General features: G+C 40.0%; 2 protein-coding genes across 5 annotated transcripts in view; one reads left to right on the top strand and one right to left on the bottom strand.

The window, feature by feature from the left end:
• Positions 1-22268, top strand: part of PRG4 (proteoglycan 4) — a 45838-nt gene extending 23570 nt beyond the window's left edge. Inside the window, exons 6-13 of the mRNA XM_089518316.1 lie at positions 2-151; positions 2189-6685; positions 14695-14781; positions 15948-16087; positions 19205-19361; positions 20721-20930; positions 21215-21340; positions 22165-22268. Coding sequence (XP_089374442.1) covers positions 2-151; positions 2189-6685; positions 14695-14781; positions 15948-16087; positions 19205-19361; positions 20721-20930; positions 21215-21340; positions 22165-22268 — 5471 coding nt within the window. The remainder of the gene's footprint in view (position 1; positions 152-2188; positions 6686-14694; positions 14782-15947; positions 16088-19204; positions 19362-20720; positions 20931-21214; positions 21341-22164) is intronic.
• A 32-nt stretch (positions 22269-22300) lies between these two features.
• The window catches only part of TPR (translocated promoter region, nuclear basket protein), a 74667-nt gene continuing 70796 nt past the window's right edge, over positions 22301-26171 (bottom strand). For all 4 annotated transcript variants that reach the window (XM_089515815.1, XM_089515816.1, XM_089515818.1 and 1 more), the window contains exons 49-51: positions 24357-24475; positions 23804-23902; positions 22301-22523 (exon numbers count right to left, since the gene is read on the bottom strand). In XM_089515815.1, the coding sequence (XP_089371941.1) occupies positions 22468-22523; positions 23804-23902; positions 24357-24475 (274 nt within the window). In that variant the 3' untranslated portion in view covers positions 22301-22467. The remainder of the gene's footprint in view (positions 22524-23803; positions 23903-24356; positions 24476-26171) is intronic.

Here is a 26171-nt window from a genome sequence, read left to right as displayed (position 1 = left end):
GAACATTCTGAACAGTCATCAATGTCATCCTCCTCTACCTCAAAAATTCGGAGAACTAAGGCCTCAGTAAGAAATACTGGTGATAAGCGCAAGAAGAAAAATGGTAAAAATGATGAGGAATTAGAAGAGGAAGAAGAAGAGGAAAAGAAAGGTATGCTTTGTAATACAGAAACAAGTACATAATATGAAGTGAAACAAAAAGTGTAACAGTTAACACAAACATCCTGGAACTTAGGTAAGGCAATTCATACTTCTAAATGTAATAAGAAACTGTTACTTGAATTCAATCCTTTGGTGAGAGACTGGCAGTGTCTGATGAATTTTACACCAGCTGTTGCTGCAATCTCCCTTTCAAGCACAATGGAAACTTTGAGCATGGTAAGAGTGTGTTCTGGTAGGCTAAGACCTCCCCTCACCATTTTTTGAATATTGTCACTTCCAGAATTCAGCAATATTTGTGTAGAAACTGACTTGTTTGTCCCTTGCAGAATGGAATTACAACTTATTAGGAGGGTCCAGTCTATCACCAGAGGTGTACATTAGAACAACAGAGTTTTGTCACACTGCAAGTATTAGTTGAATTACCGAGTGCAAGCATATTTGTATTATCAGCAACAGTTTTTTTTAAATGACTACACTTAATAGTATAATTATGCATTTCCCTCTGATTTGACTGTGTGCAGTCCTACACCCAGCTATGTACACTATAAACACACACACACACACCTGAAATTTGGATAACATTGCAAGCATCTGAGAAAATTGACTGCAGACCATGAATGTTCATTCTATACTAGGGTGGGAATCAAGCAGCACTTTAGATGTTGTTGGACTACAACTCCTAGTATTCCTCCCCAGTGGCTGTGCAGGCAAGCACTGATAGGAGCTGCAATCCAGCAACTTCTGGAGGGACACACAATTCCTTCTGTTCTATAATAACTTTAGCCTAAATCCAACTGCTCCTCCCAACAAAAGTAGAGCCACTAAACAAATGTGACTTAGGCGCGGTACAGACCTCCCCAAAAGGGAGGCCTGCCGGCACCTTTTCCTCCCACAGGAAAGCTACAGCCGCCAAACCACAGGGCTTCCCTGTGGATGAAAAAGAACCCGTGAAAAGTGGGTTCTTTTGGCGCTGCCATTCTGATGCCCGAGTGTGCCAATGGTGCACTCATGACATCACAAGCGCGGTTGATGTGCGGATGCTATGCGTCCGTCACATAACAATAGCGGCACCTGTATATATTGGGTGCCACCATTGTTATGGCGCCGTGCTGTACTAGGGTTGGGGACCGTGTGGTTACCATGCAGTCCCTTAACCCTAGTACACCATCAGCACGGCGTATTTGGCGTGTCTGTACCGTGTGTTAGATAAATGTTCAGAGCCAATGTGGTGTAGTGCTGTGAGTGTTGAACTATGACTCTGGGGACCAGAGTTTGAATCCCTACTCAGCCATGGAAACCCACTGGATGACCTTGAGCAAGTGACACTTTCTCACCCTCAGAAGGAGGCAAAGGCAAACCTACTCTGAACAAATCTTGCCAAGAAAATGCTGTGATAGGTTTCCCTTAGGATCACCATCAGAAATGACTTGAGGGTGCATAACAATAACTATCTTGTCTTTCCTCTTGAAATGGCACTTAAGCCACTTTGCAATAAAATATATTATAATGTTATCCAGAATTCCAGGTAGATGTATTGAGAGCATATGCTCTGATACAAATTTGGTTTCCTGGCTTGTACCAACAGAGAACCTAACTGCAGATATTACAGACCACACTGCTCCAAAAGGACTGCAAAAAATTGTAGAGGGTAAATGAAATCCATCTGAGTATTCTGAGGTTAGTCATCTCTATACTGGGCAGATAGTCAAAGAATGTCACACAGTGAGAAAAATTATACTACTGAAAATCTGGTTAAATTACTCTCCCCCACACAGAGCTAAAGAGACAGCTTTGTAGCAAATCGTAAGTAGTAGGATATGCCAACTAGCATTACTTTGAACAATGCTAATTTCCAAAAATAGATATGGGAAAAATGGTAATAGTCTTCATGGCTTCCATTGAATTGCTATTTAAAACCTCTAGGGCCTGAGGCAATCATGCAGAAAAGTTTCAAAAGCATGAAATAAGAATTTTAACAGTAATGCTCAAACAATATCAGATATTTGACACCCTTTTGTTCTTTTAGCTCGTGAATCAAAGTCAAAATTAAAATCTACAAAATCCAAAGCAGTGAAAGTGGTCTCAGAAGAGGATGGTAGTGGGGTAGAGAATGCAGTGACGACAGCAGGTACCACAACTACTACAGCTATGGCCACAACAAAGCAGCCTTCCACCACAGCTACAACCAAGGTGCCATCTACTACTACAACCACAACTGAGGTGCCATCTACAACTACTATGACCACAACAAAACTGCCACCTACTACTACTACAACCACAAGTAAGACACCAGCTTCTACAACAGCCACAACAAAGCCGCCAACTACTACAACACCTACAACAGTGCTTCCGACTACAACAGCCACAACACAACTGGCACCTACTACTACAGCTACAACTAAACCTCCCCCTACTACATCAACCACTACTAAGCTGCCTTCTACTACAATGACCACAACAGAGCTGCCCACTACTACGAAGACTACGACAAAGCTGCCATCCACAACTACTAAGCAACCTGACACAGACCACACAACTCAAGGAAATAAAGGTATTGCAGCAACTCTTGAAAATAATGTTAGTCAGACCCCATCTCCCCAACCCAAGGAAGTGACCACATTCTTGAGAACTGCTACCCCTAATTTGCCATCTAGCACTTCTTCTAATATCAATAAACAACCGACATTGTCAACTGTGACTAGTGTTAGGACGGACAAAGACACAAGTGCTACTGTTCAGAAAACCACAATTAGTCCAGCTAGAAGTACAACAATATCTAAAAGAGACACCACTACTGTAGCAACATCACGAGCTGGTAGAGACACAAAGAATGCAGACAGCCAGGTTGTAACAACAATGGAAAAAAGTGAAACAACAAATGAAGAGTATAAAAAAAGTACATCTACTACAAAAAAAGAATCTGTAGTAACAGACATTAAAGAGAGGACTAGAAATTCAGACACAGCAACTTCTGATGAAATGAAAACGTCAGAAAATCAAAAAGATTCAACTACAACTGATTTTACTGAAAGGAAGCAAACTACAGGGCTAGCAACTGTAGCTGATGTCTCTGGAAAAGGTACTATTTTGCCATTAGGTACAACTCCTGGAGATACAACAGAGTCCAGAACTACATCTGGCTCCGTTGTACAAAATGAAACAACATGGAAACCAACCAGTGTGCCCACTGTATCAGAGCAAATAATGACTTCAGATAATTCAGATCTTACATCACTTGTCACAGTTTCAGACAATCCTCAAGGAATCCCTGAAGAAATGAACAAAAATGATTACTCCTCCAAGTCAGACAGACCTGAGAACCAACAGACAGACATATTTTCTACTCCTGCTACTTTGTTTACTGATACACCTCAAACGGAGGATAATCATAGACATGTCAGAACAGAAAGAAGTACTACAGAAACAGAGACAATAATTACTCAGACTGAATCGCCAGGTGACATAGGCAATCTTGATCATGATGATAAAAACAACAAACCAGAAAGAGATACAACACTCAAAGACACAACAGCAACGCAAACTGATCCAACAAATCCCATGACAAGTCTTGGTGGTGATGATATTGCTGACAAACCAGAAGGAACAATGACCACTATGGAGATGATAACACAGAGAGATTCAGCAAGTGGCACCCCTAGTCCTGATAACGATGTTAAAAAAGAGAACCCAGAAGAAACCACTACAGTTGCAGATACTTTAAGTACAAAAACTGACATTTCAAGTAGTACAACCAATATCAGTGATATTGACAAATTAGAAAGTAGTACTACAGTCAGTGAGACGACAATAGTTCAGACTGGTCCAAGTGACACAACCAGTCCTGATGGTGTTGATAAACCTGACAAACCAGAGGGGACAATTCCAATCACCGAGACAACAATAACACATAGTGATCCAGTTAGCTCAACCAATCCTAATGGTGCAGATAACAATGACAAACCTGAAGGGGCTACTACAGTCACTGAGACAACAATGACACAAACAAATCCAGGTGACACAACCAGTCCCAACAGTGATGACAAAAGTGACAGACCAGAAGGGACTACCACAGTCACTGAGACAATAACACAAACAAATCCAGGTGATACAACCAGTCCCAACAATGATGACAAAAGTGACAGACCAGAAGGGACTCCTACAGTCACTGAGACAACAATAGCACAAACAAATCCAGGTGACACAACCAGTCCCAACAGTGATGACAGAAGTGACAAACCAGAAGGGACTACCACAATCACTGAGACAACAATAACACAAACAAATCCAGGTGATACAACCAGTCCCAACAATGATGATAAAAGTGACAGACCAGAAGGGACTCCTACAGTCACTGAGACAATAATAACACAAACAAATCCAGGTGACACAACCAATCCCGATGGTGATGACAAAAGTGACAAACCTGAAGGGACTACCACAGTCACTGAGACAACAATAACACAAACAAATCCAGGTGATACAACCAGTCCCAACAATGATGATAAAAGTGACAAACCTGAAGGGACTACTACAGTCACTGAGACAACAATAACACAAACAAATCCAGGTGACACAACCAGTCCCAACGGTGATGACAAAAGTGACAAACCAGAAGGGACTACTACAGTCACTGAGACAACAACTACACAAACAAATGCAGGTGATACAACCAATCCCGATGGTGATGACAAAAATGACAAACCAGAAGGGACTACTACTACAGTTACTGAGACAACAATACCACAAACAAATCCAGGTGATACAACCAATCCTGATGGTGATGACAAAAGTGACAAACCAGAAGGGACTACTACAGTCACTGAGACAACAACTACACAAACAAATCCAGGTGATACAACCAATCCTGATGGTGATGACAAAAATGACAAACCAGAAGGGGCTACTACTACAGTTACTGAGACAACAACAACACAAACAAATCCAGGTGATACAACCAATCCTGCTGGAGATGACAAAAATGACAAACCAGAAGGGACTATTACTACAGTCACTGAGACAACAACTACACAAACAAATCCAGGTGATACAACCAATCCCGATGGTGATGACAAAAATGACAAACCAGAAGGGACTACTACTACAGTCACTGAGACAACAACAACACAAACAAATCCAGATGATACAACCAATCCTGTTGGTGATGACAAAAATGACAAACCAGAAGGGACTACTACTACAGTCACTGAGACAATAATACAGACTGATCTATTTAGTAGCACACCAAGTCCAGTTGGTGATGATAAAAATGACAGACCAGAAGCAACCACTACAGTTAGGGAGACAATAATAACAGAGATCTTTCCAAATGGTGTGACACCCAGCCCTGATGCTGATGACAAAAATGATAGACCTGAAGGAGCTACTACAGTCACAGAGACAATAGTAACTGACCCCTTGAGTGATTCGCCTGCCCGTGGGAATGATAAAAATAACAAACCAGAGAAGACTACTGTAGTCACAGAGACAATAAAAACACAGACTGATCCAGCTAGTGACTCACCAAGGCCTGTTGATGATGAAGAAATAAGTGACAGGCCAGAAGTGATCACTACAGTCACAGAGACAATAATAACAGAAACAAATAAACAAATTGATAAACCCACCCCTGATGTCAATGACAAAAACAGCAATCCAGAAGTGACTACTACAGTCACAGAGACAATAATAACTGAGACTGATCCAATTGGTACTGATGAAAGTGTTCCTTCCATAGGGAAACCCGATATCCCAGAAAGCATAACACAATCTGAGCCACCAAAAGATGAGCCTAATCCCAATACTGATGGGAATGGTGATAGGCCAAATGATACTACAAAAATCATAGAGACAACAACCACATTAACAAACTCACCAAAGAGTACACCAAGTCCTGACCAAAAGGACACTCCCACTAAAGTCACGGAGACAACCACCACCATCACAACAGAATCCAAACCACTAAGTGATTCCCCTAATTCTGATGAAAGTGACAGGCCAGACAGCATCACTACAGTCACAAAAACAACTACAACTACCACAACAGAATCAAGTCCTAACACAGATGACAATGATAAAAATGTCAAGTCAGAAGTCATCACTAAAGTTACACGGATAATTACTACAACTACAACCACCACCACCCAATCCAATACAACTGAACATCCAGAAACAACTACACGTAATGTTACGACTAATACAAAAATTGATCTTGTTTCAGATAGAGAACCGACCAAGGAAAATCCAACTAACAAGAATACAAATACTACTACAGTAACACAGGTGACTACAACTTCCTCGATAACATCAAATCCTGTTGACACCCCATCCTCTACAGAAGACAAGACTACAGTATATACTTCCACTTTGCCTACCACACGTATACCAACAAGAAGGCGACAGGTGACATATTACCCCACTACAACAAACTCTACAGTTACTACAACAAGACTTCCAGAGAGGATTACCAACATAACCACAGAATATGTTCGGCCAGATAAGATTGTCACCCATCTACTGTACAAAGGTATTTTTTTTCATACTTTTCAAACAATTATATATTATTTGGTATAACTTGCTCTCAGGGTGGTTTGCAATAACAGAAAAACCCAATGCCTATTATTTGTTTACAATAAACAAGATGATCACTATAGTTATGTACCTGGAAGGAATCCTGGGTTTATATGTACATGCTTGTGAGGGCAGGGAGGTGTATAGCAGAGGTGGAGAATTTTTGACTGATAACTACCAGTAAGCCGTCTACCAAGACTAATGATACAGGAGTGTGGGAACTGTAACCTCAGATTCTTCAGAACCAAGGATCCCCACTCATTGTGATGGATAGTCTTTACACAATTGATAGTGAAATACGTTGTTATTGTGAAATGGTGGTAGGAAAGATGTTACTAATTTACAGGAGCTGGTCTGGGGTAAATAGACATGTCCTTTTCATGCTTAAATATAGGGGCTCAACAGACAGGTGGCTCCATGCCACCTGTCTTTCCCCCTTGTTGGTGCCGCAGCAGCCACACCGCACAACACCGACATGCTGCCAAAAAGAAGCTGCCTAGAGCAGCTTCTTTTTTGCAGCACCACAAACCGGAAGGGCGCCGCCATGACACCACTTCCTGTCTGAGATGTGCGGATGCTGCGCCATCATAGCAGCCCTGTGTGGACTGGAGACCGCCATGATGGTGCTGCCGCAGCACGCTAGGGTTCAGGAGTGTGAGGTTGCTGTGTGCTCCCAAACTTTAGTTTCAGTCTGGTTATGGCGCTTCTCGCCTGTCTGTACCGAACCGTAGTTAACAGTAAGACTTTGTACCTTTTAGCTACTCTAATGAAATCTTATAGGGTAAGGCATATGTTATTCTACAGAGGCATATACTATATTTTCTTCTTTCCCCCTTCCCCCTTTAACCTCACAACAACCCTGTGGAGTTACTGACTAACTAAAGGTTAGCCACTGAGCTACATAGATTGGGGTGGGGATAGAACTTGGTCTCCACCGTCTCAGTCTTATACTTTAATCACTACCACACACTGGCTTGTTCTGCACACAATGTACAGCATCAGCTGAAGAGCTCTTGCTCAGCTTTACAAGTTGTATGTCCAAAGTAGAGCTGTGCCTAAAGAATGGTCATGGAAAGGAATCCAGCACTGGAATGACTGGCTTGACAATACCCCTTGCTGTATGGAGTGGAATTTCGAAGGTATGTACAGGATTTTAGAAAATGTCACCAGGACATTTCACAGCTGTTTGACAGTTATCTACAAACGTATGTAGATGCTGTAGAAGCACTTGATATTACCAGCATATTTATCAGAGGTATTTCATGAAAACAATGCTGTGCAACTGACTAAGCCTAATTTGTTGTTGTTAACTGCCAACTTCAACTTATGGCGACCCAAGGAATGAGGAATCTCCAAGGAGTTTATCGCACTCTAAATAATACAACTTATCCCCAATGGGATACAGTCACTTTTCGGGTTCCCAGTGGGTATTATCGCATGTGAAATCACCCCCTCTGCCACTGGGTGACTGCAATATGCAGATCCCAGCTGCACTCAGTCATCTGCTTTGCAAAAACGGGTAGCTCCAGTTTTAGCAAAGCGGCAGCTGAGCGTGGCTGAGGCCCAGGTTGCAGTCACCTGGAGACAGTGGCGGAGGTATCATGTAAGATAATACCCTCTGGGAACCTGAAAAGTGACTGTACCCCATCAGGGATAAGTCGTATTATTAAGAGTGTGAAAAATTCCCAAGTCACTCTATCATCAACAATCCTGCTCAGGTCCTACAGATTCAGGGTCATGGCTTCCTTGATTGAGTCCATCTCTCTGTAACACAGCCTTCCTCTTTTCCTAATTTTCTTCTACCTTGCCTGGCATCATTGTGCTTGCTAGTGAGTCAGGTCTACTCATTATATAAAAGAGGACAGTTATCCTGGCTTCTAGGAAAAATTAGACCTGATTTGCTCTAGAACTCATTTATTTGTCTTTTTAGCATTCCACAGTACCTGTACAACTCTTCTCTAGCACCGCATTTCGAATGAGTTGATTTTCATCCTGTCAGCTTACTTCACTGTCAAGCTTTCACAACCATACATTGAATAGGGAAATACAATGACATGGAGAATCCTACGTTTATTATTCAGTGATATACTTGAGGATCTTGTCTAGTTCCTTCATAACTGCCCTTCAAGTCCTTTACTTCTTCTGATTTCTTGACCCTATTTTCATTAATTGCTGAATCAAGGTATAGTAAATCTTTGACTGTTTCAATCTCTTTATTGTCTGCGTTAAAGTTATGTAAATCACCTGTCGTCATTATTTTTCTTTTCTTAATGTTCAACTGTAAACCTGCCTTAGCACTTTCTTCCTTGACTTTTCTTCAGTAATCGTTCCAAGTCTTTGCTATTTATTGACACTATGTTGTCAGCTGCATAACTTAAATTGTTGATGTTCTTTCCTCCAAATTTCACATATCCTTCCTCAGAGTCTAATCCAGTTACACTTATGATACCTTCATCATGACAGTTAAAGAGGTAGTGTGATGAAATGCACTTTTGCCTGACCTCCTTGCCAATTGGAAACCATTCCATTTCCCTGCATTCTGGTCTGACAGTAGCCTCTTGTCTTGAGTACAGATTACATTCATATCAGGGCAATCAAATGTTTGTGGTACACCCATTTCTTTGTAGTACACCCAGTTCTTTAAGAGTAATCCATAGTGTTTTCATGATCTATACAATCAAGGACTTTGCTATAATCTTTAAAGCATAGGCTAATTGTCTTTTTAGATTCTTTGGCATGCTCCATTATCTAATGTATGTTTACAATATGATCCCTAGTGTCTCTTCCTCAGTTATCCCAGGGTACATCTCTGGATTTTATTGCTCCATGTACGGTAGGAATCTTTGCTACAGAATTTTTAGCATCACTCAAAATGGCATGGAAAACTAATGCAATAGGACTGCAATCCCTGCTGTCCCCTTTCTTGAGGACTGAAATGTATATTGAGCATTTCTAATCTGTGGACCATTGTTTTTTATTCCATATTTGTTGACATATTTTAGCTAGAAGCAGAGTAGATTCTGTTTCTGTAGACCTAAACAGCTCTATTGATATCCCATCTCTTCCTGATGATTTATCTCTTCCAGGTCCTCTGAGCGCAGCTTCACTTTCTAAAGCTGAAGGTTCAGCTTCATATAGTTTTCCTTCAGATAAATCTGTCATCCTTCCCTCTCTTTTATATTGTTTTTCGATGTATTATATTTATCATCTTTTATTTCTACTTGGTCGTAATGTATTGCCCTACTGGTCATAGAGCATTTACATTCTTGGTTTAAATTTCCCTTTGATTTCTTAGATCTTCTTCTTCCAATTATCTAGTCTATTTGGTTTCTATATTGACTATCAGGAGATGTTCATGTATACAGTTGCTTCTTGGATTATTTGAAGAATATGTTTGTGATGAACAAACTGCTGGCCTTGCAAAATTCTGCCAGTCAGTCTCTTGCTTCATTTCTTGATCTTAAGCCAAATTTTCCTACAATTTTTCTTTGATCCTTCTCCGTTTCTTATTTTTTGCAATCATCTACGATTATCAGGAACTCCTGCTTTATTGTGTGATCAATTTCCTCCTCAGCTCCAGCATAGAATCTTTCAATTTCTTCTCCCCACTCTGTAATTGGAGCATAAACTTGGATTAACATTATATTGATGGGTTTCCCCTGAAGTATTATTGATATGATTCAATCAGACTTTATATCCTTTGATTGCTTTTGCTACATCTCTTCTCACTATAAATGTCACTTTATTTTTTTTTAGATTTTCATTCCTGAGTAATACACTGTGCAGTTATCTGACTCAAAATATCCATTTCCTGTCCACTTTAGCTTGCTCTCCCCAAGTACTACAATGTTCACACATTCAATTTATTGTTTTACTATGTCTAGCTTCCCCTGATTCATGTTTCTCACATTCTATATTCCTATATGTGTTGTGCAGCTTTGGACTTTCCTTTCATCTCTGAGCCTGTCAACACTTTGGGCTTCAATCCAGTTGGGTCATTAGCCACAGTGCTAATGTACTCCAGTAGCTTGTTCAGTGCCTTTTGACCCAGGAGTCTAACCTTCAGGCACTGTCTCTTGTTTTATTTTGGATTGTTTCACCATAGGGTTCAAAAGCTCCTCAGCAACAGCCTGTCTTACCCTATCAGTAGCATTGCTGCCATCAGCATAGCCTCAGAGAAACACATAGTCCCACCACCATGGAAAAGTGGTGCCTAATACAAAATAACAAAACAGATCGGGCTGATTTGGATTAATTTGTATGAGTTTCAGTCTGGAATGGAATGGCCTGATTTGGAAGGACACACTCCAAAATGCTTCAGATATATCTGGACATCAAAAGTAAGGCTAAATAAATAAATAAATAAACCCAGACAGTATGCCTTCAATATGACCACATGACCCCATAAGGACATTGCCAAGAAGATGTTATTTGGAGGAGGGGAGGGGGAGAACTGATCATTGACAATTCCATTGTGCAATGTGGTGCAATCATCTCACCAGTCCTCTCCAATCACAGAGTTTATGAGGTAGGATTATGTGATGTCATTGAAGTCATATACCTTATAATCTCGACTATAAGTTGACCTCATGTATAAGTCAAGGTTTTGGAGCCAGAATTATGGCCTTTTATATGGCCCATGGATAAATCGAGGGTAAAATTTAGGGGCATGTAGTAAAGGATCTTAAGGATGAAGCAGGGGAAAACAATGCCAAAGAACTTACAAAAATCCAGCAAGATGAGAAAACTGCTTGTGCACACCCTAAATGCTGGATGGATGAGAAAATTTAGAAGGGTCAGTGCTTCCAGGACAGACTACATGTTTGACTTTCACCAGGGGATGACTCCTTTTTAAATAAGAATTAAAGTATGGTACATATATTGACCCATAGATAAGTTGACTCAGGGTTTTTGAGTCAATTTTTTAACTAAAATTTCTAGACTTATACATGAGCATATAAAATAGTCAATTATCTCTTCATTGTGTGCTAAGAGTAGCAGATTGTGGAAGAGCTGTGATATACACAGTCATCTCAGGCCTTTTGGTAGGCCCTTTAATTTCCTTTTGCTATACTGAATAGCCTAGATTAATCTGACATTTGCCCTTGTTGTTAATGTGTTTAATGAGTCTCAGTGTGTTTTAGGTAACAAAGCCAATCTGCCCTGGTTGCTGTTATTACTGTTGTTACATACATATGAGATAGAAGGCAGGCACTCTGAGTCACAACACTGTATAATGAGCACAGCATTGTTTTGCATCAGAGATCCCAGGATCTAATTTTAGGATTAAATTTTCATTCACTGTAAGCAGTGAATGAGCCACAATAAATTGTTTTATGGCACCAGCAGCTTGCTTCAGTGCTTTAAGAAGCACTACTAAACAGTCTCATTCAGGACAGAGAAAGAAAAGATAGGTAGTAGGGGCAAGATAGATGGGGGGCAGGGAGGGTAAAGGCACCAGCAACTCTCAGCCTTTCTCTCCCACCCCAAAAAGCTTATTCAGGCAACTCAGAAATAGATGGGATGTGGGAAAGTATGGGACTCTGAAAAGGAAGCTTCCAGTGCTAATCAAAAAGAGCAAAGGGATTTTACCATTTGGGCTGCTGGTAATAAATAAAGCATGCATTTATCAATTCCCTGCATACACTGTGTCACTGAATTTCATCAGTTAGTTGCCTGATAGAAAAAAGGTGGGGTGGAGGGGAGCACCTTCATGCTGCCATTTCATTATCATTACAATATATAAACTTCAACAGACCCATCTGTCTGTAAGCACTAAGGGGACATTCCTAGATCTGTGTTCTTTAATCCTGGCCATAACAGATTGGAATGTGCATAAAGATTTGAAAATCGTTTTTTTCCTATCATCTTAGAGAGATTCAAGAAATGTTGAAGAAATGAGCATGGGGAGGACTGAACTTTTTCATAATTTTTGAGATTTTTGTGGAGAGAAGGGGGCTAAAATACATGCACTTCATATTAATATCAATAGCGATCAATATTCTTATGGACAACAGGAGGGTATCAGGGATTGATAGGCTAGGCTGTATCAGAGTCCATTTGAAAGGAAGAAGCAAAAGAGAGGCTCAACTTCAGAGAGTGTAATCCAGCAATGGAACTCTTTCCTCAGGCCCTCCAGAAACCTCGATGCTCAAAATATCTCCAGTATCAGAGCTGTAATATTGGAAGATGGGGAGGAGGCAAGGGGAAAGTGGTGCAGTGGTCCTTAGTGTGCCTAATCTTGAACGTTCCCTCAAAAACAGGCAGATCAGTGCCACATTTGGAGTTGGCATAGGTTAACTGCCTCCCACCGGATTCAATTGCTTTTAAAAACAAAACAAAATAGGAGAATGGAACCAAGTGCTGTTGTTCTTTCTTGCCATCTTGCTGTCCACTACTATCTTGTTGCAAGCTAGTAGGCTTTGAAGGTTTTTTTAGAGGCTCTGACATCCAAAGTTTTCTGCACCAAACAAGGAGTATGAAATCTTCATTTTTGTTATTCTTATAACAACATGAAATCATTTATAATCTGCATAACAAGTCACACTATTTGTTATAGTTATAAATTTTCCAAGCAATCATGCATGGTTGCACCAAAAATCCATTCTGTTTAAATGGTGCTTACTACTAGGGATGCAATCAAAGATATGTTTATTATTATTATCTGCCCTTGAATTGACAACCATACAATGAATAAGTGATCAGTTTTTATAGTTTTTTGTGGGTTTTTTGGGCTATGTGGCCATGTTCTAGAAGAGTTTCTTCCTGACGTTTTGCCAGCATCTGTGGCTGGCATCTTCAGAGAATGCTTACCTGGAAATGAGTTCAGTTTTTATTAGTAAAGTATGCACATAGCTCAGAGAGAGAATGAGAATAAAGAGATGCAATATGTCTGGTACCTATCTTGGTCATTGCTATCTAAGACCTAGGGGAAAGTGTAAGCTGAAAATAGAAACCACAAGTCTTGTAGTGAACAAAGAAATGCCATAAAAACCACTTGAAAAAAATACTTTTTCAGGGAGGTTCAGGAATCTGTGACCCAAAAAGGGTGATGTTCCCAAACACTGGAAATACTCAAGATTGGGCAGAAATGGTTTCATACTATTATAATTCTAATGATTAATAGCACGTTTCTGTCTTGAGTTAAGCATTGTAATAACCCAAAGAAGGTCCCTTGTTCTCATAGCAGCTTAGCAGCTGCTCTTATCTCTGAACAGTGATTGAAGATCAAAAACTTTCCTTCTTCTTTCCAGTTCTGTAACTGTAGCATACACTGTTGTATATGTGGTTGTGGAGGTGGGGCTGCTGTGAAGGGAAGAACTAAATACTTTCTCCTTCCCGGTACAGCAGCCCTGCTTGAAAAACTACCCCTCTTCTGATCCAATGATGCTTTTTAAAAATACAAATATCAGGCCATTACAGCACCAAAGGAACAATCACACTGGAGTCTTTGATGGAATGATTACCATAGGAATATACTTCCAGTGGGTGGCTTAAATATGTTGAAGACACCAGAGCCATCTCATCTTGGAAGCTAAGCAGTGTCAGCCTAAGGTCAGTGCTTTGATGGGAGACAGCCAATGAATGCCTTAAATTCATGGGGTCGCCATAAGTCGACAGGCAACTTGAGGACAGACTTATACATGCACATACTTTCAATGGTCTGGCTAATGATCTTTATATTAATATGCCAAATCAGCATGAGCAAAGTGCAGCCATCTAGATGTTGTAGGTTTGCAATTCAAATCAACCTTCATTGGTAGAACTAGTGGTGAGAAATTCTCAGAGTAGCAATCCAACCACATTCAGAATAATTCCCTTTGCCCACCCCTGAGCTAAATTATTTACATTAGATTTATCCTCTCATTAGGTTGATATCAGGCTTATATTAGGACTACTTTGGTATACAAAACTTGTTTTCTGTAAAAAATAATAACAATAACATGGCTAATTATTTTGCACCAGATTTACCTGATGAGATAAATTTGTGTAACCGGAAGGCTGCAGATGGGATTGTCCCTTTACGAAATGGATCATTAGCTGTGTTCAGAGGTGAGTTAGTAGTCTGAAGACTTTTACAGAGGAGAATGAGGGTGGTGATGGTGACAATGATGACACTGAATCTCTATTGTTTGGAATATAATGAGTAAATTTGGATGTCATCAGTCACAAACAGCCCTGAAGGGTCGGCCTCCAGCTGCCCCTTCTTCAGCCAGATCGGGGCCGTGACAACCTCATGATGTGGCTCTGATTCAGCCTTCTGAAGGTGCAAAAAGGAGCTGCAAAAAGCGAGTCCTTTTTGCACCCTTGAAAGGGCACCAAAGCTGTGGCGGCATGGCTATATGGCGCCCCTTTGACACTGTGTCATTTGGACGCAGCGCCAGAGGCGCACCATGATATAACATGCCAACTGGAGTGGCATCAGGGCACCCCGGGGGGGGGGGGGCGATTCGAGCATGCATAATTAGGATGCTACGCCCCTACTCTGTCCCCAGGCCAGCCTTTCAGGCCAGTCTGGACAGCCTCTGTAGTTCCAGATGAAGATTCACATAACTCATTCCTTCCTCACCTCAAACAGCACAGGCAGTTGTCCAGCTGAAAGAGCATTGTAGTGCTGTGGTGGATGTGCAGCAAGCTTGCCTCTGTGCAGGACTCTCTTGCTGAGCTGTTACAGTGATGTTTTGATCACCTAGGAGCAGAGCTGATCCTAACATTAGGAAGAGTGAAACAACTCTCTTTGGTGTCAAATGCTGGAACAGCAGTTGAAGCAGCTGCAGCCTCCTAATTGTTTCCCTGGGTGTTCTGGTGATTTCCTTCTCTTGGTGGGCAGAGCTAGGCAAGTCACACAGCCTGTCTTCATCCTCTAAATAGGCATCCCCCTTCCCCTCCCTGTATTGAGAAGGCTGAGCCCTGAAGAGAGACTCAGAACCGAGAATTTCAGTGGGACCTTGGTATCAGCTGACATTTGGTTCCAGGACCCCCTCATAGATAACAAAACCCGTGGGTGCTCAAGTCCTATTAAATACAATAGATTAGTCAAATGGTGTCCCTTACATAAAATAGCAAAATCAAGTTTTGTTTTTATTTTAAAATATTTTCAAAATAATTTCAAGCCGTGGAAGCTTGAATCTGTGGGTAAAAAAAATTGGTGGATAAGGAAGGCTGACTGTCATACACTCCTTTCTGCCCATACCTTTTGGCTTACCTTGTTTTTGCAGGTCACTATTACTGGATCTTAAATGGAACAAAACCACCAACACCTGCCCCTCGTAAAATCACAGAGGTATGGGGAATCCCGTCCCCCATTGACACTGTCTTCTCTAGATGTAATTGTGATGGTAAAACCTTCTTTTTCAAGGTGAGTCCTCCATAGTGTGGATACCACTGCACTGAGCCATTGATATGTGAAGATGTAGGTTCTAATATGGCAGACTGCTGCAATCTGGTGTCTTTCAGATATTTTGGAAACTACAGCCAGCATGGTGGATTCTCAGAGATGCTAAAATAATAATAATAATAAAAACCAGCCAGTAACATGTTGGGGAAGGCAGTAACAGGGAAATCTGGAATTTTGCACCAAACTCAGCCCAAATGTTGCTGCCAGCATATTTCATATTTAATCATAGAATCATACAGTTGGAAGAGACCACAAGGGCCATCCAGTCCAACCCCCTTCTCCCATGCAGGAAATCACAATCAAAGCATTCCCGACAGAAGGCCATCTAGCCTCTCCTTAAAGAGTTATTCACATAACTCCAAGGAAGGAGACTCCACCACTCTCTGAGGGAGTGTGTTCCACTGTCGAACAGCCCTTACTGTCAGGAAGTTCCCCCTAATGTTGAGGTGGAATCTCTTTTCCCGTAGCTCGCATTCTGCATTGTTTATTAACTGGAAAATTAGACAAAAGTGCATTACTTAATGTTCCCCTCAAACATACAGATTTTACCCTTGATAGTGTACCCTTGTCTACAATGTGCTAAATCCTCTATCTTGATTGCAGTTAAAGGTATCACAATTTTGACTTGTAATAATATTTATATATTGAAAAAAGTTGTTTAAAATGAAAAACACCGTTTTTATTTTCAGTTGATACATGTATGTGTCCACTAGGCACTATCTTAGAAGAGACATTCTTCTAATGTCATTCTTTTTGTCTCTCATATCTGTTCTGAGATGATGCCCACCTGTGGCTGTTTTTTAAAAATACATTGCTTACTTATGTTACAAATGGTTAACATGTTTAAAACGATGGCTATTAACTAGGAACCACTTTAGTCTATCAAAAGGCTAATCTAACTCATTTATCTGCTGAATACTGGAGCCCTTATATTGCAAGCTTCTGGTATAAATTTAGTTTTTAGCCAAAATGAAAATCTGGTTGTTAATTTTCTGAAGTAAAAAAAATATATGCGCACACACACACCACTGTTTGGGCACCTGGTAAAAACATCTGTCTTGAAAATTAATATGGAAACAGTTTGAAAAATGGGAGTAGTTTCCAAGAAACACCAGAGCACTGTACCACACCTCATATTAAATATTTCCTATTCCTCAGCTGGAATTTTAAATAGTGTTAAAAGCAGAAGTGACCCCTGAAATGCCAGCAAACTGTACTTATTATATGTTGATATTTAAAGAGGACAGAATAGGACATGTTACTACATCATGCAATCTAGATTTACCGGGCTTCTTTGCAACAGTCCAGGGGATGATGGCTCCGAGATACCAGTAGCCACAGACAGTTTACTGAGTTGCTGGTTCTGCTTGTGGAAGGCAACAAGGTCAGCTTTTAGAAGCCTTGCTCAATTGACTTTTATGTGTGTAATTTAAGTGAGACATCATTGCCTAAACTTAAGCCACTTTGAGATCTACGTATAATAACTCAAGTGTTAAGCAGCAGTGGGGAACATATGACCCTCCAGATTTTATGGACTGTAATTCTTGTCAACCCAACCTGGCAAAGCCAAAGGTGAGGAATCATGGGTGTTGTCTTCCAACATCTATAATCCCTTTTATCTCATTTGTTGTTGTTAATCAACCTTGAATCTCGACTCATGGTGACCCTGTGGATGAGACATCTCTAAGAGTCACTATCCTCCGCCGTACTTCTACTTTCTTGCAGATTCCTCCACCTTTCCTAACATTGGCCCCAAACAGACTCGCATTTTGTGCTGGCCTGGGGCCAAAAGTAGGGCTGGCCGTCCACACGCGCCCAGCCCTACTTTTGCTGCCCATGTGCCATGTTGGCACACGCTCATTCACATGGGACATGCCATGATGATGCATGGGCGTTGGAGTACCCAAACGGTGCTCTGCGCAAAGTGTGTCATCATGGAACGCAAGCCGCCATAATAGCACCCCTTCCAAGAAGCTGCTTTCAGCAGCTTCTTTTTGCTCCTGAGATTGATCATTGCTGTGGCATTTGGTCGCTGCGGCAATGATCCAGGGCAAAAAGAGGTGGCTGCAGGCTGCCTGTCTGTCAAGCCCTATTATTGTATTTTTTAAAGAGTCATGTCTTCTCATAATGTGGCCAAAGTACAACAGCCTCAGTTTGTTCATCTTTGCCTTCAGGGAAATGTCAGGCTTGATTTGTTCTAGGACCCATTTATTTGTCCACCGTGCCCTCAGCACTCTTCTCCAGCACATCTCAAAAGAGATTATGCTCTTCCTATCTGCTTTCTTAGCTGTCCAGCTTTCGCATCCATACATGGTAATGGGGAATACAATTGCTTGTACGATTTTGACTTATGCTTAGTTGTTTATCTTTGCTCTTTAGGAGCTTTTCTTGTTCTCTAATAGCTGCCCTCCCCATTCTTAGTCTTCTTCTGATTTCTTGACTCCAGTCCCCAATCTGATCAATGTTTGATCCAAGATATAGGAACTCTTTTATCTCATACTAGTGTTGGATTTGGATCAGGGAGACTCAAGTTCAAACACCTCCAACTCAGTCATGAAACTTACATGGGCCAATTGTAGCTCTCAACTTAATTTACCTCATAATGTTGTGAGCATTGAAAGTGGATAAGGGAAATCCAATTTCCGTCTTGGAGGAATGGTGGGGTTAGAAATAAAAATAAATAAATTAAGTATGTTAATATTGCATGAGACATACCCTTAAAGTTAAAACATTATGTTCTCTTCCTGGTATTTTTCTTCCTATTTTCTGTTTCTATGCTTCCATATTTGTTGCCAAGGATTTCTTTTAAAGACCTCTCCCCCACACCAAACAATCAAAACTTTGGAGGTTAACCAAACCTGGCAGCCATTTGGGTGTGTCCAAGTTTGACTGCCAAATCATACATGTTTTATTGAAAGGTAGCTGATGTGTACCCTGGTGCTTTCTCATTTTCTTGTCCTCATCCCGCAATCTCAGAATCTTACCAGCAATACCTATGAATGGGTTGATCTGTATTAAGTTTTATGGTTTATGCTATGTTTTATGGTTTGCTGTAACTTTATCCATTTTAATTCTCAGGATGCTCGGTACTGGCGCTTCACCAATGATGTAATGGATGCTGGCTACCCCAAACAAATTATAAAAGGATTTGGAGGACTGAGTGGGAAAATTACAGGAGCACTTTCTGTGGCTAAACACAGGAACAGACCAGAATCTGTGTATTTCTTCAAAAATGGTAGGGTTCATACTTTGTATCTATTAAGTGTAAGAGAAACCCTGCACTATAGCAGTAGCAAAACTAATGGCTCTTTACTATTTTAAGTATACTTAACTACACATTTAAGTATATAAATCAGTGTAATACAACTACCCCCTTGCCGTGTATGACACTGTGGATCGTAAGATTGCTTACTGGTACTGCATAGCATTTAGTTCTGTTACCTAATAGAATTAAGCTATCTGAAATTGCATTCTGCCCTTTATCAGAGAAATGAGCAGTATCTCTTCTTAGATTCAGGCTTCTTGTTGTTGTTAACTTCCCTTGAGACAGCCCCATCTGATGGCGACCAGGTGGATGAGACATCTCCAAGCCCTTCCGTCCCCCACTGCTCTGCTTAAGTCTTGTAGGGTTCATGCCTGTGATCTCCTTGATTCAGTTTGCCCATCTAGTGTGCGGTCTTCCTCTCCTTCTATTTCCCTCTAATAATAATAATTAATAATTTGTTTTATTTATATACCGCTATTCCAAAGATCATAGCGGTGAACAGCAAGTAAGCTAATTAGCAAGTAAGCTAATTTGCCCCCAACAGTCTGGGTACTCATTTTAGCGACCTCGGAAGGATGCAAGCCTGAGTTGAGCTTGGGCCCTTTTGCTGGTCTTGAACTTGCAACCTTGTGGTTTTGAGTGAATGGCTGCAGTACAGGCATTTAACCACTGCGCCACCAGGGCTCTACCTTTCCTAGCATTATTGGTTTTTTCCAGTGAGTCATGCTTTCTCATGATATGGTATACAAAGATTCAGACTAGCACTTATATTCTGAAAAAAAAAATTAAGTATATTTTGTTTTTTGAAATTAGCAAAATTTAATTCAATAGGTTTTAAAATGATAAATTTATGGATTAAAATACATTTGTTCTAAAAGGTTTCTTGAATACATATGCATATTTTGCCCTACGTTACTAAAATTTGCATCCCTATTCCTTTCACTGAAAAGTTAATTAAATCAAATATCAGCGGGCTTCACACCCACCGATTTGTTTCTGTGGATGCAAGCACTGCTATTTTTAATGGAGGCGTATATATGTGGCTGCAAGCACATCGCACTGCCACAGGAAGCAACATGAGTTGAGGTCCAGCATTTGTTTTATCTGCAGGGTGTGCGTGTGTGTGTGTGTGTCTGGAACAAATCCCCAGTAAACAAGAAAGTATGACTGTATGAATAAAAAAAACCCAAAGAGACATATGAATTACTATGGCAGTGAAAACAACCAAAGTAAGATTAATAATAATAATAATAAAAATTGCATCATAATACCTCTCATGTTTACGGGGTTGAACACTGAAATTGTTGTGGTTCTTTTTTGCCAATGAAGGTGGCAAACTTCAACAATACACCTACAAACAAGAAGGACCAAAGAAGTGCAAGAAGAAAGTTGTGTCTGTGAACTATCCAATGTATAAACCAAAAACTGTCATTAGGAGGAGACGACGGCGCTTTGAACGTGCAGTAAGACCCCAGCATTTTGCCCGCAATGTCAGGGTCCAACATTACCCAGTCGTTCAGATCCGGCATCAACCAACAGGTATGTTGTCAATTTTTTACTGTTATGAGACTATAGTCTGAAGATATGTAGGTTGATCAAGTCCCACTGAATTTAAAATAAGCAACCTTACCAACAGGGTAGCTGTTCCCAAAGAAAGGACCACAGCTGTATTTCCTTCATCGTCTATTCTGTTTTTCTTTTTCTTTTTTAAAAAATGTATTTAAGGTACCCAGTGTTTTGTTCCATGGGTCACATTGCATTAAGATTTTTGTGTGCTTTTGTATAAATTCCTAACTTCAAGAGAGATTATTTTGTGTTTTCAGGAATTTTGCAGCCAGAGGTCAAAGTCTCATCATACTGGAGAGGATTTCCAAAAGTGGTAAATTCTGTAATTTCAATTCCTAATGATCAGAAGCCAGATGGATATGATTACTACGCTTTTTCTAAAGGTATGTTTTGGCTGACACATCACAACCACCACCTCTAATGCTGGAAAAATATTTAATAATTTGTTTTAAAATATAAATCTACAGGGAGATTTTATTGCCACCATCATAATGTATTTCTAACTATTTTTTTTTTAAAAAAGTATCATAGCTGTGGTATTGGATTACTCAGTTACAGGTGAGTATAAAGAGTATAAATCTATGAAAACTATAGATTTATACCAGGGATTGGCAACTTTTGCCCCAACAAATGTTGTTGGACTTGAACTTCCATCACTGGTATCTGGAGTCTGTCGATTTGTTTTTTGGCGAGGGCTGGGGAGAGGAGAAAGAAATGGATTTGTGAGGCTATATTGCCAAACTTCCATAATGCAAATTAACTACTTAGCCCAGTAATGCAAGGCTGCAATCTTAGGCACATTGTATTTCAGTGAGACAGACCTCTGAGGAAATATACATAGGATCAATCTGCAAGTAACTGACGTTTCTTTACACACCATCTCAATCATTTAGTGACATATGGAATAACTGCAAATGCAGAACACATGCAGGCCTCCCCGTGAGCTGGAACAATTTGTACTCAGGGTTCAAATTTAGGATTCAACAACTGGCTTCCCTGAACGAATGGTCAGTGCGAGCTGGGCTGGATGGGACATAATGAATGTGCTTGACTTTGCCATTTCCCCTTCACACAAATCAGTTCAAGTATTTTTGCAAAAGGCTTTGCGTTACATTCAAGTCAGTTCACAGAAGGTTTTATGCATTTTTCTGCTTTTGGACCTTAATGTGACTACATCTAAAGAGCACTCTCTCCCACTCTTTTCCAGATCAATATTACAGTGTGGATGTGGGCAGCAGAATAGCAAGACCTGTCACACTGCAGACTGGTCAGTCTGTATCCAATGCCTGGTATAAGTGTCCTGCAGAGTGATCTGGAGACTCAAAGAGCAGAAAGAAACACTGTTGTGTTTAACAATTTCTCTGTTTTTTATTAATAAAAGACAATGAAGTGTTCATACATCAATCTAAATTTAAAATAAAAAGGATGCTTTATGCTTGATAGCCAATACACTAATACAGAATAAAAGCAGATTAGACAGTATACACCTTTTCCAAAATTTATACAAAACTTAGTTAATATTGCCTCTGTTTAGGCCTCCTCTGCCACCCATCGCATGAGTTACACCTGTAAGAAAAAGCAGAATAGTCATATATTTCTCATTATTCCTCTGCTGCTTTTAATACCAGTATTAATGTCCTTGGAAACATTCGTCCCCCATCCCCAAACCTCTAGGTAGCCTTTCTCTGGGGAGAGTAATTCCACCATATCACATACAGGATGGTGTGCCCAGAATCAGAAATATAATAAACACCACATGCTTAGCTTGGCCTGGAAAATTCTCCTTCATTTCACCTATGGTAATCAACCCAAGACAGCAGGCCATACTAGGAAATACCTTTCAATTCACTGAAATGTGTTACTGAATGCCAAACTGGTTTCCACCTAAATCCAATACCAAGACTAGATACTGAGGTATAATTCAGTGAATGATTGAATGGATCTACATTATTTGGGACAAGCAACTGGATTTAGGACTACCAAAACAATTAAATTTGGAGTTTAGTGATACTAAAATTAGTTAAAATATAATTTAATTCTATTAAAAGAAACTGAAACTTATTTCCATGTTTTGCACAGGTCACTCCTTTAAACTGTTATTCCCTGTAACAAGATGTTCAGTGTTTCAAAAGAAAAGAAAAAGAGTAAAACCAACACAGTATAGTAGTTTGAGTATGACTCTGGAGATCAGGGTTTGAATCCCTGCTCAGCCAAAGGCAAACTGATACTAAACAGATCTTGTCAAGAAAACCCCCAGGTTCACCTTAGGGTCACCATAAGTTGAAAATGACTTGAACGCACAAAACAACAATTTCTTTTTAAGTACTGCTGATGCACTATTTATTGCTTACTAGCTACTGCAAGTCATATCCTTCTATAAGAACCACACACTATCACAGATTATTTTTAAACGTTACTTTCCTTTTAAATTGAAGAAGGACATAGAGTAAGATATACTGCATTAAATATGTCCAAGACCCCTTCAACCTATTGTTGGCTAAAATGCTATTTAGTACATATAGTGGACCCTTGTTATACACTGGAGCTTGGTTCCAGCAATCCCCATGAATAACAAAATCCATGTATGCTCAAGTCCCATTAAATACAATGGCATAGCAAAATGGTGTCCCTCATATAAAATGGAAAAATCCAAGGTCCAATACTTGAAATTTATACGTTTTTTGAATATATTCAAGCCGTGGATGCTTGGATCCGTATATAAAAATTCTGGGGATAAGGAGGGCCAACTGTACTTCAGTTTTCTTAATAGCAAATAGGGAAACCTATTAGAGATCATGAAAAGTCTAAACAAATCCATCCTCCCACTAGCACTGAAGGTCACTTACCCCTCTGTCTGTTAAACTGACGACCACGAACTCCAGTTCTTAATGTTGGTGGCTGAAGTCTAACCCGACGGAAAGGCTTGGGATGATTACTACTTGTGTCTGAAAAGGAAATGGTGTAGGACAGAAAAATAAGGCCTCTGGCTGTTGTTTGATGAGTGATGCTAACAAGTATAGCAATGGCTGATTTCAGTATACAAACTGTGCTCTTGGTATTTTGTACTTCAGATTTGTGAAAGTGCAGCAAATACAATTTCTTACTGGAAAATAACTGGCTATTGTCTAGTTATCATTAATCAATTCTTACTGTACTTCAGTATTAAATGAAGATACACCAACAGTCCTGTATAGAGAAATTTATTCAATAATAATGGGAAGCAAAAGTATTGAATTTGCCCCCCAACGAAGACTATCTTCCATAAATTCAGACAAAGTGGTTTTGTTCATACGTGTGCAGAGGAGCAAAGAATACCCTTTTAATGGGAAATAACACCATTCAGAGCTTAATTATCCCAATTTGTGGTTACTCAGACAGTTAAGTGGGACTGAATTATACCTGCAGATGAACTAGAAGGAGGGTCTTGACTGGTGGAAGGAAGGTCTGACTCATCAGGAGTTTGAGATGATTCTTCTTCCTGTTGGCTATCAATTTCTAGGCCAACCTCTGAAGTAATTCTAAAAACAAGGACAGAGATAAAATTAAATGAATTTATACTGTAAAGAGACTGGGAGTGAGAAGCAGACTGTGCAGTGAGTCTAAATTCTGGGCACCAAAACACACATCACAGCATCTGGCTTAGTTCTGGACCATGAAAGCTTGACACTGAAATTATTGAGAATATCCATCACAATTAGTAGGAACAGCTTTTCAGACCACCCATTGTCCATGAAGTATGCAGCACACTGTTGCTAACTATTAGCCATACTCAATGCTACCCAAAGGAACACAAGGTTAGGTAAAAACACTTTCACTGCCATCATTGCCAAATAATTTGATGCTTCACAATATGAACTCCTTGTAGGTTTAAACAGTGCAACTTCAGATTATAATGGAATGTTCACTAGACTGGTTTGAATGCTATTTTCCATTGAAAGTGAATTAATGTATGGATCACACCCTGGAGCCATTTGGAAATTCCATTTAAGCACCACAGCCTTAAGACAGATCAACCATGAAGCACTCAAAACATTTTTTTTCCTTCAAGAGGAAATAGGAAGATAAATACTAATAACAAAAATTTGGTACTTCATAGCACATCTTGAAAAGTGAAAATGCTTCACACACATTATTTTAACCTTTGCAATAAATGAGGATGTGAATCCATGTTTCCTTTGTTTTAATTTGATATTCTGACCAAACATACCATACATTGTCACTTTAGGAACTTTTGTGACTCAAGCTGCTGCCACACTACAGAATTAATGCAGTTTGACACCACTTTCACTGCCATGGCTCCATCCTATAGAATCCTGGGATTTGAAATTTGCTGTGGCACTAGAACTCTCCGACAAAGCATTACTATTACTATTATTATTCTATTTATTTGTATCCCGTTCTTTTCTCAGAACTGGGACTCAGAGTGGCACAACAATATTAAAAGAACAATTAAAGATATAGAAAAGAAGTGCATTAAAAATGAATTAAATTATTACAATATTAAAATAAATTGCTATTATAGAATAAAATACATATTAAAAAGATAAAACTGTTTAAAACACTTTGAAAGCCTATCTGAACAGGTAGGTCTTAGTCTGCCAGTGGAAGACCAACAAGGAGGGGGCCATTCTGGTGTCCCTGGGAAGGGAATTCCACAGTCTAGGGGCAGCCACCAAGAAGGCACTCTCTTGCATCTCCACCAACCATGCTAAATATTCCACAAAACTACAAATCTCAGAATTCTATAGCATTGAGCCATGGCAATTAAAGTGGCATCAAACTGCATTCATTCTGCAGTTCAGATACAGCCTGACAGGTCAGATTAGCAACTATATTACTGTTTTCTGTTAAAACCAATAGTTTTATCCCTCAGTTTAGGGGTAGAAAAAAAGAAGCAAAGGTCCCATACACTGTGAAGGTATGGAATGTTTTATATACACAACTCTACTGCACAATGAGATACTTCTCAAACTGAAGTGAATAGGCCTGAATGTTTTGCAGAACTTTGTTTTGGCACTGTTGCCACCACACTGTCTATCTTTTGAGGCAGCTCATTTCATAGCAAGTGTCTGTGAATCTGCCATACAAAATTTCTATGCTATGGATGCAACACACCCTAATCATGCAGGCTGGGTTTTACTAAAGCCCATCTGATAAGTCATCATGGCACTGCCAAAACCAAGTACAAACTTGGCGTCTGTACTCGCAATCTGG

The sequence above is a fragment of the Sceloporus occidentalis genome, unplaced genomic scaffold, assembly GCF_023333645.1.
Source record: "Sceloporus occidentalis isolate IW3139 unplaced genomic scaffold, rSceOcc1.0.p SCAF_3, whole genome shotgun sequence".
In the NCBI taxonomy this organism is placed as follows: domain Eukaryota; kingdom Metazoa; phylum Chordata; class Lepidosauria; order Squamata; family Phrynosomatidae; genus Sceloporus; species Sceloporus occidentalis.
The sequence above is the reverse complement of the archived record's forward strand: the minus strand, read 5'-3'. Positions and strand labels throughout refer to the sequence as shown.